The 14036-nt window shown below is 37.2% G+C and overlaps 1 protein-coding gene across 1 annotated transcript; it reads right to left on the reverse strand.

Annotated features, from left to right (window-relative positions):
* Positions 1–2448: 2448 nt before the first annotated feature.
* Positions 2449–13603, reverse strand: vnn1 (vanin 1). Its single transcript, XM_004914589.3, has 7 exons — positions 13371–13603; positions 10505–10635; positions 10025–10217; positions 7498–7789; positions 5824–6194; positions 4227–4397; positions 2449–2583 (listed from the first exon to the last, which is right to left on the reverse strand). Exons 1-7 carry the CDS (start codon positions 13572–13574, stop codon positions 2479–2481), a joined length of 1467 nt encoding a protein of 488 aa, XP_004914646.2. The 5' UTR covers positions 13575–13603; the 3' UTR covers positions 2449–2478.
* Between the last annotated feature and the right edge of the window lie 433 nt (positions 13604–14036).

The following is a 14036-nucleotide window of genomic DNA, read 5'->3' on the forward strand; positions in this document are numbered from 1 at the left end:
GTAAAAAGTAGAACATTAAATCTTTGAAAAAGAAATGCGTCAAATATAAGAGATAAAACCAATACTTACGTATGTTTAACATCTGAAATTGCATCTAGCAGGCACAGCATAATAATAATGATAAGAAATAATGTGCTGCCTATCACTGAACAAATAATTATTACATTTATATTATTCTTCTCTGCCATTTTTCTCATCAGTATCTTGATGGAGTCTGAAAGGAAACATTATATGACAAAGTGGTGAAGAAATCTTAATATATAAGAAAGGGTCACTTCAGCTGCATCATGAATTGTAAAAATTCAATATATTTACCTAATTCTGAAACAGTGGTATTTGACAATGTCATGTTGCCAAATTCTGTGGAGCATAAGAAAGAAAAATCTTTAGTGTCTGAATTTATTATCGACTACCATTTGGTAGATGATCTCAGCAATTTGCCAACAAATAAACCAAGGGGATACACACATGCAAAGTCATTGCACACTGCACCCGTAACATAGCAAAATGTAACACCTACTCATATGACTTCTGCTCTCTTCTGTGCCATATTCCCTTTTCTCACTGGCTTTGTTAGTTGTTACTAAACAAAGAATAGATTTTTTTTCACTACAGGCACATCTCAAAATTGGACATTAGGCTACTATATATTTATGCATCTGTTTATTATGAAAGTTTCGTTCTGCAGTATAGTTATCTTTATGTATGTCTGTACACAGCTAATATAGGAAATGTTCAATTCACGAGCATATAAGATTAAAGTGTTTTAAATCCCACCACTATTGGATGTAGGTTTGACTGAATTCCTTTTGCCTAGCCATGCTGAATTTGAAAGTCTTAGGGGCTGATTTACTAATCCACGAATCCGAATGAGAAAAATTTGGATTGGAAAACGAACATTTTGCGACTTTTTCGTATTTTTTGCGTTTTTTTCGTCGCCATTACGACTTTTCCGTAAATTGTCGCGACTTTTTCGTAACCGTTACGACTTGCGCGAATTGTCGTGACTTTTTCATAGCCATTACAAAGTTCGTGAATTGTTGCGACTTTTTCATTGCCATTATGACTTTCGTGAATTGTCGCGACTTTTTCATTGCCATTATGACTTTCGTGAATTGTCGCGCCTTTTTCATAGCATTACGACTTTCGCGAATTGTCGCAACTTTCGTATTAAGAGCTCGAAAAAGTCGCGACAATTCGCGAAAAAGTCGCAAAGTACCGATCATTACGAAATATACGCATTCGGACGCTTTTCGGACATTCGTGGATTAGTAAATGTGCCCCATAGACTAGAGGACTTTTTGAATAATGATACTAATGAACTGATAATTGTATCGGTTTCTAAGTGTTACAAGAATAAGTCAAATATTAGTGTTACAATTGGTAATAATTGCAAAAACCTGCTAAGCCTATTGCAGAGTGCACTGCAACCTGCACATGATTCGTTAGTGCCTAATTTGCCTCTACAAGTACTTTTGGCAATAGCACTTGCATTATGTGATATACCCATGATTTCTTCCTCACGTGTCACTATCTCATCCCTTTATCTTCTTTACATGAGCTTACATTCTCTTTTTCTACCACTCTTCATGTGCCATTTATTTATAATTTTATCGCTGCCCCTCCCTTTGGATGTTTATTTTTTCCTTTCACCAGTGCCGAATTAGAAGTAGGAGGTCTCCCATGTACCAACTTATTATTACCCATTTCTTTCATGGGCCATACTGCTACCCCTTGCTTACCTTTTACTCATATGACCATTTACTTCAGAAGTGCACTGTTCTGTACCATTGCTGTAAGAATGTAGGTTTTCACTATTTTCAACTATGCAGTTAGTTTAAACACAGAGAAAGAGTGGTTGTTTGCCCTTTTGATGCCACACAGCACTTTGGGAACACATGCACTTGAATTGTACACAGATCAATGCCTGCCCAGAGTAGATGGAGTGTGCCACAGAGAATGCTGCACTCTGCACCAAGTGCCAGATTTTCAATCCAGCACACAGTGCAGAGAGCATTGTCAGGGGGCACAGGCCAGCCCTATCTTGACAGGTGGTTAGGACAGGGCCTCACATCCCTACCCCTGACCAATACAGTGCTGACAAACGCAGTTAGACTTTCATAGAGACTACCAACAATGTTCAAAGCGCAAAATTGGCAGATTGCAGCCTTTTTGTCAGTTTGCACACTGTTTTTGCAAGGTAAATGACCCCCTTGTATGTAATCCCCTTTTGGGGAATAAATATTTTCGCAGCATTGGACCTTGATGATTGTAATGACTGTATGTCTGTAAATATTCTTTTACCTTGGTAATTGTTACCACACATCTATAAATGCCCTTCTATTAATCACACACCTGGGAATTACTTGATGACATTTTTTTTTTACTGAAGTTTATCACATAAAAAGTCACCAATAAAAATTGTAAAAATAAAAAAACCCAGCAGAGTTTTAGATCACGCAATATATTTATTTGGAATCAATGTATTGGGTCTTTATCGTACAATCTCCCAATAAGGGAAGCACTTAAAAGAGGCTCTTGAGAAATACTGCTTAGGCTTGTAAGACGTCCATCAGGCAAAACCTAAAGTATAAAATACAATCAAAAACATGTTTTATTAAACCAGACCTATTATGAAGTCAGTACTTATTAACAACATGTAACCATAGGAAGTAAAATGTAAAGCATCTAGTAGTAATATAGAACCCATTAAAAGGTACTAGCAGGTCTTTAATCTCCCTGCAAAGCAGGACTGAAACTGCAGCAGACTAATAAATATGCTCAGTAGCTGTTATGGGTTACTAGATCCTAAGCAACCTTTGTACCTGTGACTTTACCAGCCATAGCTAATTAGCATTAGATTGCATGTAGCTAAAGGGCTATGTACCATTGTCCCACTCATGTGGCACCCCACTGCAGGTACAATTATGCTGCAATTTTAGGAAAGAGTGTTGCCTTGTGGGTAAAACACATGACAGCATGTTCTGTGCTTTACATTCATTAGGCCCTACGACTGAGTTTCAATATTATGTATTTCATTATGTTTGAGTATAATTCAGTCAAATAATACCGAAGAAGCACATTTAACCTGGTGAGTTTGGAGGCTGCACCAAGGGATAACTTATAAGTGTTTCATAAAGTAACCGTGAGTGTATGGACTTTTACTTATTCATTAAATAATACTTAGTAGTCATTTCTAATCACATTCACACCCATTTAGCATTACACATTTTTCTATCATAATTTTCCCTGTAGCCTTAAACTAATCCAATTCCTGCTATATTAGTGTAGGGATCCCAAAGATGTGGGACACATTCTGTGTAAGGTCTTTAGTCCTGAGACCCCCCTCTGCAAGATGTTAGCTACAGGCTCCAGTTATAGTGTTCAGGTAGACCTGTTATAGTCACTCTAAGAGTGAAAGAATAGACAGAGTTTCTAGAAAGGGCAGTCTGAAGCCCCAACAGGAGATAAGTGAGGTTATGACCTCCCGGCATTACTGGCCGGAGTTCAGGTACATTAAGTGGCCAGCTCAGGTGGTAGCTAGGACCACAGAAAGGAGATTGCCTAAGCAAAGGGTATTCTTGGCATGAGTACCGGGGAGAGTCCAAAGGGAGTGTCTCTTGGTGGGAGTACCGGGGAGAGCCTTAAGTGAGGGTCATCTGGCGTGAATACCAGGGAGATCTCTAAGAAAGGATCTCTTGGCGGGAGTACCGGGGAATAAGCCTAAGTGAGAGCGTCTCCTAAGGGAAGTAAGGAGAAAGTACCTGAACCTGCATGTCATACTACTGGATACTCTGTATGAATATAATATACAAGTTCATCTGGTTAATCAGCACTTCCAGTGTCTTGGTTAATTCCTCAAGGATTGGATCCTCAACTGCCTGGTAAGCTACCACCCCAAGGGGGGCAAGGTCCCAGGAGTTGCAGGGAGTCCATACACTGTACAGAGTTTCCCAGGGAGGGGTGTTACAGTTCAACCTGTCCCTAACCTGGGTGGAGGCATGCCAAGTATAAAGTATACGTGCTCCCCCATAGTAAGTGGGGGCACAGGGCTCCTGTTAGTGCCACACATAGTAATTGCGTGCAAGAAGTAAAGCCATAGCCAAAAGTGGGCTACATTAGTAATAACCTTGCTGCCTATATTCCACATTTTTCAAATGCAATTAACAAATGTAATCATCTTTTCATTAGAAGAAAAATTTAGCTATACATATATATATATTTACCTGAAACATTCCTGCAGCCAGGTTAATTTTGCTTAACAAAACTTCAGGAAATACAAAAGAGCTAGAAAAATTACCACTCAAAGAAAAATAATTAAACTTGGTCGATGCTGTTTCAACAGGTAGCCCACAGGTTTCCAAGTCAGTGATTTGGTATTTGAGCAAAGTGCAAATCTGAAATTTGGACATAAGAAAAAATATTTATTAGCATAACTATGGCTTGCAGAATCAGTAATGTGTATAAAAATAAGGACTCAAGGCAAGAATACTGTATCAATTTTAGCCCTTGGCTAATTTTCTACAAAGGGTAATATTCAGTCATTTCTAATCTGTACAATGAATATTGTTTTTATAATTGTGCCAAACTGTACATATATCCCAGCTACCCTATGCTGCTGCTATTGAGAAGTAACCATCCCCATTTAGATATTACACATTTTATTCTTATCATGAAAGCAAAATACCAGAAAATGGAAATTATTTAGTACATGCAGTTTTATAGTTTATATACTTTATACACTTCACATTTGATACATCTTTTTTTTTAATATTAAAGGAGAAGGAAAGGCTAATAAAGAGTCAATCTCAAGCTGCAGACATACTTTCAGTTCTCTAAATAGTGCCCTTAAGTCTCCCCATATTTCACCTGTTCAGATGATCAGAAGCCTCATAGGAAAAAAATGCTGAGCTCTGTAAAGAAAGTTCCCATAATGCCTCGCTCCTGCACCAAGACCAAGACTGGTGTACATGCACAGTTAGTAAGACTATGAGGAAGCTTCCTGCTGATTGGCTCAGATCACACATTCCTAAGGGGGGGAGCAGGAGAGGGGAGAGAGGAGAGAGCTGCGCAGATTTTGGCACAGGAAAACAAAGAGACAAGAAATCCTGTTTCTTTTGAAAGAGAACTCAGTGCAGCGTTTCTGTAAGTGCTTATGGCTGTATTTACATAGACCTTTCTGATAAAGCTTACTTAGTTTTTACCTTTCCTTCTCCTTTAAACTTTTAAAATCCAAAAAGCATTACCAAAGAGCATTCCTGATAAGCAATATATGCAATTTGGGGTCAGTCATCTATATGTTATTAGGTACTCCTCTTTCCTAATGGTTTTCCTTTTGTTATCATTCACCTCAGTCTTTGCCCCAGTGGAGCTTAACTTCTAAGGGTACCAAGCTAAAATAAAGTTCATGGACTAGCCCATTGTTTTAAGCATAGATCAAGGCTACGTGGTGATAAAGATAAATTTCTTACCACTAGCATAAAAATATAAACACAATGAGATTAGCTTTAATAAGGTATTTAGCAACATAAATCTTCCAGCCTCTTACTTTCCTACCAAACTCCACATGGCCCTAGCATTAACTTGGCACATTCCGATTCTATCATCTGGATGCTCTGAAACAAAGCCCTTTAATTGTAGAAGTATAGCTGGTGGAAGGCACAGTTTAGTGGGAACCAAGTAAATGCTTGGTTGCTATTGATCAGATTCTCCATCCCATGACAGTGACAGTAAAAGTGATATCTGGCAGTTATTAATCAGCCCTGCACCATACGCTTATACAGTTCATTTATAGAGTTCTTCAAAGCAAACATGAAATATCACCTGCATATAGCATTTTGCTTCCTCCGTATGAAGGCCATCAAAAACTCCAAGTACATACACCTCATCAATTATCTTCTCCATTCCTGTGTAAGTTAAATGGCAGCAGAGATTTTTTTGGCAAAGGGTGTAATTTCCCTGTGGCTCAGTGAGTTCGGTAAAGGTAAATTCATCTGAAAACAAGTGTCCACGGAAAACATTGTGTCCAGGGGAATATTGGCCAATGCTGTTTGCATAAAGGCTCCAGTTAGGAGTAAAGAAAGTTGAGGAATTTCGTGGATGTGCACTCAACTCAGACAATATAAGATGGCCGTGTTCAGTGTCCATGTTGTAGTAATATGGCCCTGGGGTTTCTGGTGTGTAAATCCCACTACCTGAGAAGAAAATGCAACTGAAGTAAAACATCAAAGTATTAGCATAAAGTGAGTTGACAATTGTCAAATTAAAACTTTTAACCCAAAAAAGTAAAGCAAATGTTTAATCATTTCATTTTCTGTTGGATAAAGAATGAAATAACTTCAATCTGCAGGAAAACTAAACTCAAGTACAGACCACAGGGCTGCTGTACAGGCCTCCCTCTCCCAACTACTGCAACCAAGCTCCCCAAAACAGCCCTGCCTGTTAAGGCAAGACTGTGCACCAGGGTTGCTAGCTGCTTTAATTCTTGGCTCTGGTGCTGATCACCAGATAAAAGCATGTGCCCTTCAAGCTGATGTGGTCCTGATGTCCAGCGCATATGCTCCTCGTCAACAACCAGCACCACAATCGTAGGGAGTGGATATGCATGGTTTCAGTGGCTGGGAAGGAGCTAGTGGATGTTGGTAGGACACTGCCCCCGTCATATGCTGTAAGATTTGTTACCCATGCGTCAAACTACAAAATGCTTGGGTGATAAAATGGTTAGACTTGATCCAGATGCCAAATTTGTGCAAAGAGAATGATCACCACACAAAAAATATATAGGGTTCAGATTAAAACTCTGATAAGGGAAGGTATGAGCCTGGGATCTCAGTAAAAGACACTTGGGGGCCCATTTACTTTTACAATTTTGAGATAATTTCATATTTTTTCTAACTTATAGAACTTTTCGGAATGTATGCAAAAAGTTTGTTCCACAAGTTTTCCTTGGTTTTTGTTAAATATCCACAAAAAATTGTACTTTGCGCAAAGAATACGAACATTTCGGAATTCGTCAAAGCTTTGGTTACACTTTCATTGGGACTATCTTTTTGCCATGTTTGATCTGTTGAGTGCCATTGAGTCCTATGGAAGACTTCCAAAGACAGAAAGGTTTTTGTGGCGATTACGAACATTTCAGCATGAAAATCCAGTGACTTTCAGAACGCAATTGCAATATTTCCATACGAACGATAAAATCATTGTCGAGACTTTTTAGAACTTTAGAAATTATCGTGGTTACTCTGAATTTATACCATATCATGTTTTAAGCCCGGAAAAAAAACGGATTTTAGTAAATGTGCCCCAAGTTTTTGCACAGTTATGAAATACCAGTCTTATGTGGTAGCTGTACGTCTGGGCTCATACAGTAGGCTTTATACAGTATGTATACACAGAAATTCTTGGGCTTAGTCCTTTATGTTCTGCCAATGTCCAACATAATGTTATTCAGTATCAAGTTGCAAAATGATAAATGCCTAAATAATATATTTTACTTACCTGTCATTCTCATGCTGGTGTTATGAAGGTTGGCAGCGAGTAGATTAATTCCCATACCCATAGCCCATGCTGAATGAATCTCTATAGCAGTAAAATGTGGTAGGATATTTAGCCATCCTGTGGGATACAGTATAGTATCTACTTGATGATCAACCACCAGAGCTGCTGCTGGCTTGTAGAAAAGTATATCAAAGCAGATGAAGATTCCAAACTTTCCAAATGGTGTTTCAAAGGTCACCATCTCTGGTTCAGGTGGTACATTAAACTGACCCTCAAATGAAAAAAGGTTGTACTGCAAAATAAATTGAAATCACATTTACAATTTATTCATTTAAATAGAATTAACAGACTTTATTAAGGCTTACAAAATCTTGTTATGGTCTGTAGTTAACAATCAGAGGCAGCGTGGGAGGGGTAAATTAAATCATCTGGTATGTTCTGAGACAGTCATCCATTCTAGCATAACATATATAACAAATTAAATGTAAGATTTAAAATTGTAAGTACTGTACCATTCATACTTTACAATATATAAGCTCCCAGTAATTGTAAAACAGTATGTATGTATGTATGTATGTATGTATGTATGTATGTATAACTTTATTCATAAAGCACCACAAGGGTACACAGCGCTGTACAATCTTACCATATGCAAAATTACACACAGGGAGGACAAGCGTTATAATAAATACAATAAATAAGTATAAATACACAGGGAGTAAGTGCTTAGTACATGGAAATATCTATGCTAGCATTCAGTGAGGGAATAGCAGACTATGGCTTAGGTTCCTGCTAAACCTGTGCTTGGAATTTCCCATTAAAGCCATTTTTAGCCGGCATGCTCCAGTGAATCATACAATGCCCTTAGTTGTAGACAGACCCCTGGAGCAATGGAAGCTTTGGAAAGACAGAAAATGCAAGTAAAGTCATTACAACATTTGAAGTAACTAAAAGATGCAAAGCAATGAGAAAAAAATAGAAAGCAAAGAGAAAAAAACACACGTATTATATCCATTAGAAAATTAACAGATGTAGTGACTCTTCAAGATGTTACATTTTTATGTGTATAGGTATGGGATCCCTTATCCAAAGAAAGCTCGAAATTACTGGAAAGACTCCCGATCATTTCGGATAACAGGTCTCATTCCTGTATATTATTCAATCAATATATGAGTATATATTGATTTTCAGGGAGTCTGATCCTACAGTAATAATATACAAGTACTTTATAAGACAGATAACAGATAATCTTTTTTCATATAGAAAAGAATCACACCTTTAAATTCAGGAACAGAATTTCCATTTGAAGCAAATAGTTCTTCAGGGTGGGGCTTTGAGTCTGTGGAGTGTCCTGAAGGGTGATTTTGTGATGGCAGATTCTATAAATACATTTAAGAGGGGCTTGGATGATTTATTAAGATAGTTATAGCTCTGGATATACTGCTTGTCCAAGATTTACAGTTAGCTTTATAGATGTAATTGCATATTTATGTACAGGTATGGGACCTGTTATCCAGAATGCTCGGGACCTGGGGTTAGGGGGGATCTTTCTGTATTTTGGATCTCCATAACTTAAGTCTGCTAAAAATCATTCAAATATTGAGTAATCCAATAAGCTTGTTTTGCCTCCAATAAGGATTAATTATATCTTAGTTGGGATCAAGTACAAGGTACTGTTTAATTATTACAGAGAAAAAGGAAATCATTTTTAAAAATTAGAATTATCTGCTTATAATGGAGTCTATGGGAAATGACCTTTCCGTAATTCGGAACATTCTGGATAACGGGCTTCCAGATAAGGGATCCCTCATACCTGTATATGAAAATGTATCCGTGTGTTTATGTATGTGTACAAAATCCAGGATAGACAGGTGCACACTGGGATCCTTTAAAAATTACTTTTATTCATCCTTTAAAATGTTACAGATTAGGTCAACGTTTCGGTCTCCAACTAAGACCTTTCTCAAGGTATATACAGGTATGAGATACACACACAAAGACCCTTATTCAGCATACATTTCATCAAGAATACAGGCTCAGGAGAGAAAGTTAGGAGAAAAAAATTGAAGCAGACAGCTAGAGCTGAGTTTCTATGGGAACCAGCAATGCCATCTCTTCACTGGTTGCTAGACTGGAGGGCGTGTTTAGTAATCTGAGCTTAGAACAACTGAGCATGCCCACAAGCCAGAAGTCAAAGCAAATTCCTGAGGGAGGGGGCTGAGTGGGTTACAGGAGGAGAAGGAAATCTAAGTGATTAAGGGGATGTTGCAGCCTTACTATTAACCTCTGGACAACCAGTGTGGCAGGTATTGAAAGATTCCCTGATTACATTTTTGTGTGTGGGGTTTAAGGCAACAGGTCCACTATAACTATGTAAATGTAAAGAAACATTTTTCGTACCATAAATTTGCTACAGTGAAACAGTAGATTGTTCTAATAACAGGAAATGCAATAAAACATAAAGTACATTTTTATTTCCAAAAATAACGAAAGGGAAATACACTGACAAAGAAATATATTCACATACCTTGTGGTACCGTGCCACTAATCTTCCATCAGAATCAAAGACAACGGCGGTATTGTAATAGAAATGACCATCTTCTGGGCATCCCACAGTGGAGATGTTGCATGGCTTTTTATCTCCAATATTTGCAACTACATAGATAGAATTGAGTTTTGCAATACAGCTTAGTCTTGTTTGAACTGGAGCTCGTCCAAACCTACAATTCATAAATAAAAGCCTTGCATTTGTCTTATGTGCCAAAAACCAAAAAGTTAAAAAAAAATGATTATGAAATATGTATGAGGTGGCAACATACAGTACAGTAAGGGTAAAGCTTGAATAATCATATCCATCAAAACAAAGTTGAGTGGTTGATGAGGTTTCTGGCTTCTTAATGTAGAAAGAAAGCATAGAGAGTTAGGAATAAAAGAGTAAACATTCATACACAGGGGAGGTTAAGAAATTTCTTTGCAAGATAGTGTTATTGAATTCTTCCATATCTACCTTTCAGGGTCAGAGCAAGGTATCCAATTAACTTCAGGATGTGGAATATTTTCGAGGAACGGATACATAGTTTCCCTAGTAAATATCCAACCATATATGCCATCTTCTGGAGTGACAATTATATGTGCACCCTAAGAATGAAGCAACAAGATACAGTTCAATACATCTTACTAAATATCTGAAAAGGCTGTATTTCTCTTATGAACGCAAACATTCTCACAAAAAAACTCTCTTATGTTGTTATAATAATAAATGTACCTTTTACTGTTATACATTTACTATAGTGCCTTTATGCAGCAGAGCAGTAAATGTTACTTTCTGATTGGTTGCTATGCATAATTGGACCTGAATTAATTGTGCGTAGGTTTTCATACCTTAAATCTGCTAAAAAAATAATTTTAACATTAAATAAACCTGATAAGATTGGCTTGTCACCAATAAGGATTAATTATATCTTAGTTAGGATCAAGTACAAGGTACTGTTTTATTATTACAGAGAATAAATAAATAATAAATGTGAATTATTTCCTATGGAGTCTATGGGAGATGGCCTTTCCATAATTCGGAACTTTCTGGGTAACGGGTTTCTGGATAACAGGTCCAATACCCTCACAATGCACAACTGGACACTAATGCCAGTACTGATGCCATTTTCACACAAATATGCAGTAATAAGTATCCATGTGAATTGTGCGTAAGTTGCAGTGTGTGGTTTTTAGAGGAAGATTGCAATGACAAAAGTGCTGCTTTGCAGGTAGAAAACAAAATGATTTGTTTCTAAATTTTACACTTTGTATATTGTACTTGCTTTGTAATTGCAAAATGTTTTTTTTTTTTTTTTACCACTAGAATTCCAGCTAGGGTTGCCACCCAGCCAGAGGTTCACTGACTTAGCCAATACATGACCAGCTAGGGTTGGGGCCAGTATTGCAAATTTATCAGCAATGTACCTCTTTCCTAAAGGTGTTCCCCTGCGATTTTTAGTCACTTGGACATGCTCTTTGAAAGCAGAACCTCTGCTCCCAACTTCGATTGCTTGCCCCTAATTTTCTTATACCCTGCCCTCAATCTGCATATTCCCCACCCTTTAAAGTCTTTGTCCTGCCTCCAGGATGCCACTGCTGCCCTAAGAAAAAAAAGGTGGCATAATTGGGTTTGCTGAATGTTTTTAAAAAAAATCTAGCTACACTCCTATAAACCAATGGAACTACATACAGGTATCCAACTCTCTGAAGTCAGTAGGGTTGGAAAGAGTCTCTAGACCCTTTACGTTTTGGGAAACACTATTGCAATAACAAAAACTACCCCACCTCATAGCACAGTTTTACAAAAAGTTAACAAAAGAGTACCAAAAGGGAAAAATGCACTATATGGTCCAATGGGAAAAATAACTAAACATAAATCTGCATACAGAAACATGGAGAAAAAAAATGATCTCGGCAACATAAGAGAGCAAGATCCAATAGATCGCAAGAGGCAAACTTTAAACCAATTAGTAGATGGTATAGAACTTCCCAATTCCTACATAAAATCTACAACAGCGAACCAATGGTATGCTGGAGATGCAATAATGCTGAGGGGTCGTTCAGTTACATTTGGTACACATGTGACAAAATCAAACCATTCTGGAAAGTAGTATTTAAAACAATAGTAAAATTAAGACCAATTACTACAGGCAGCAAGATTAGTAATACCTAAAGACTGGAGAAACCCTGAAACACCACAAAAAAACGGAATGGATAAAAGAAATAGAGAACACAAAGAAAATGGAAGAACTGACAGCTATAAAATATGAAAGAATGAAAACTTATGAGAAAGTATGGTCAGGCTGGCACTAGGCCGGTTAGTAAATCTATACACAACAACGACAAACAAGCTAAACAAAATAAGATGGGTATAGACATAGGAAAATCTCTAGCACATTTAATAAACAGAAACCTATAAAAAATGAACAAATGAACACAACAAAATGCATGTACTACTACCTGCTTCCCCCACCACTTTATCGGCAGTTTTTCACCGTATAAGGTATTTTTATAAACCAGATCTGTTATGATTGTTATGACTGTATAGAATATTGACAAGAGAGCACTAGTAGAACTGCGTACACCTTGCTGATGTTTATGGGTTTGTTCCCCCCCTTTACCCCCCTTTTCCTTTCTTTACACCCCCCCCCCCCCCCTTTTAAACCTAAAAATGAAAATAAAGACTTACAAAAAAAAAAAATCTAGCTACACTAGAACACTGGTACAAAAACTGTGCCAATTTTATATGTAGTTTAGCTTGTAACAACGCTATTATGGGTATGCTGCAAGAAAATGATGGAAGGCAGGGGAGCGCTGTACTTACTGCCTGGTATTGGCAGGTGTTTACTTGTACACATTACACTTCATTACCATTCTTCATTACCTGAACAAATTCAGAATTAAACTTCCCTTCAGTTTCAAGTCAGATTTTGGTTCTTCTATATGTGGTTTAACTATTATTAAATAGTATGTATTTTGTATAATGTGCACATATATTTGATTGATTTAGCTGCACATCTCTCTAAATGTCTAGCTGATATTTAATATGCTATTTATTGTACTTGTAAAGCCGATTGCAGCCAAAGGATTCAACACTCTAACTGATTAAGCACATTATTAATTTACAATTTGTATCCCATTAACAGTCACTGAATTTAGCTATATGCATATATGAAAAGCCATGATTCTTTACCAATTGTTATTTTACCATGAATATTGAACAAAACCTGTAAAAATACAGTATATAAAATACCAATTAAACATTCTAAAAATAATTAAACTATTATGGGATTTTTTTAGGACTATACCAGTTAAATTAGAAAGCATTAAATATACAGTACCTGACTTGCTGCAGACTTAATGGCTTTTTCCAATATATCTATATTTCTGTTCATTAGCACTAAAGCTTCATCTGCTGTAACTGGAGTTATTGAATTTTCTGGAAGTATGACAGCATGCTCATAGACGGCTGCAGTAAATTTGTCCAAGCCATGGCTTTGGATGGCACTAAGTGAAATAAAAAGTAGGAAACAGAAAGAAATCATGGTGAATGTCAGTGCCTGCTCCTGGTTTAAGTCCCAAAAAAGCTATTTGTCTTACTTTATGTGCTACAGGCTCTGAGGTTACAAAGATCCTCACCTTGTACACACAGATCAATACTGGGCATACAGTACATTCCAGAGCCTGAATGATAATTTTTCACCTCTATACTTGCTACTCTTATCTGCTGCACACACCCTTGCTCCAGAACCAGAGACATAGACCAACCACCCAGATGAATAGTTTGGTACATTCCTTCTCTGCAGTTATTAGCCTTAATACTCTGCTATATGGACAAAAGTAATACATTGTAGAAAGTTAAAGGGATCCTCCACCCAAAACGTTTTTTTGCATAATAAAAGAAAATTTAGTTCTCAGAAACTTTCAAATATATGTAACCCTTTCTTGGCACACTCACTTCTGTGGGGCTGTTTACTTGTTTTAGCAGTAGATTTTCGTTCTCTTTG

This window comes from Xenopus tropicalis, chromosome 5 (genome assembly GCF_000004195.4).
Source record: "Xenopus tropicalis strain Nigerian chromosome 5, UCB_Xtro_10.0, whole genome shotgun sequence".
Lineage (NCBI taxonomy): Eukaryota > Metazoa > Chordata > Amphibia > Anura > Pipidae > Xenopus > Xenopus tropicalis.

Excerpts from the sequence above, each read along its gene's own strand:
- vnn1 (XM_004914589.3), bottom strand. The coding sequence starts at position 13,574 with ATGATTTCTTTCTGTTTCCTACTTTTTATTTCACTTAGTGCCATCCAA. Across the intron at positions 10,636-13,370 it reads TTAAGTCTGCAGCAAGTCAG|GGTGCACATATAATTGTCAC; the intron begins GTACTGTATATT and ends CTTCATTCTTAG. Across the intron at positions 2,584-4,226 it reads TGGCTGCAGGAATGTTTCAG|GTTTTGCCTGATGGACGTCT; the intron begins GTAAATATATAT and ends TTTATACTTTAG.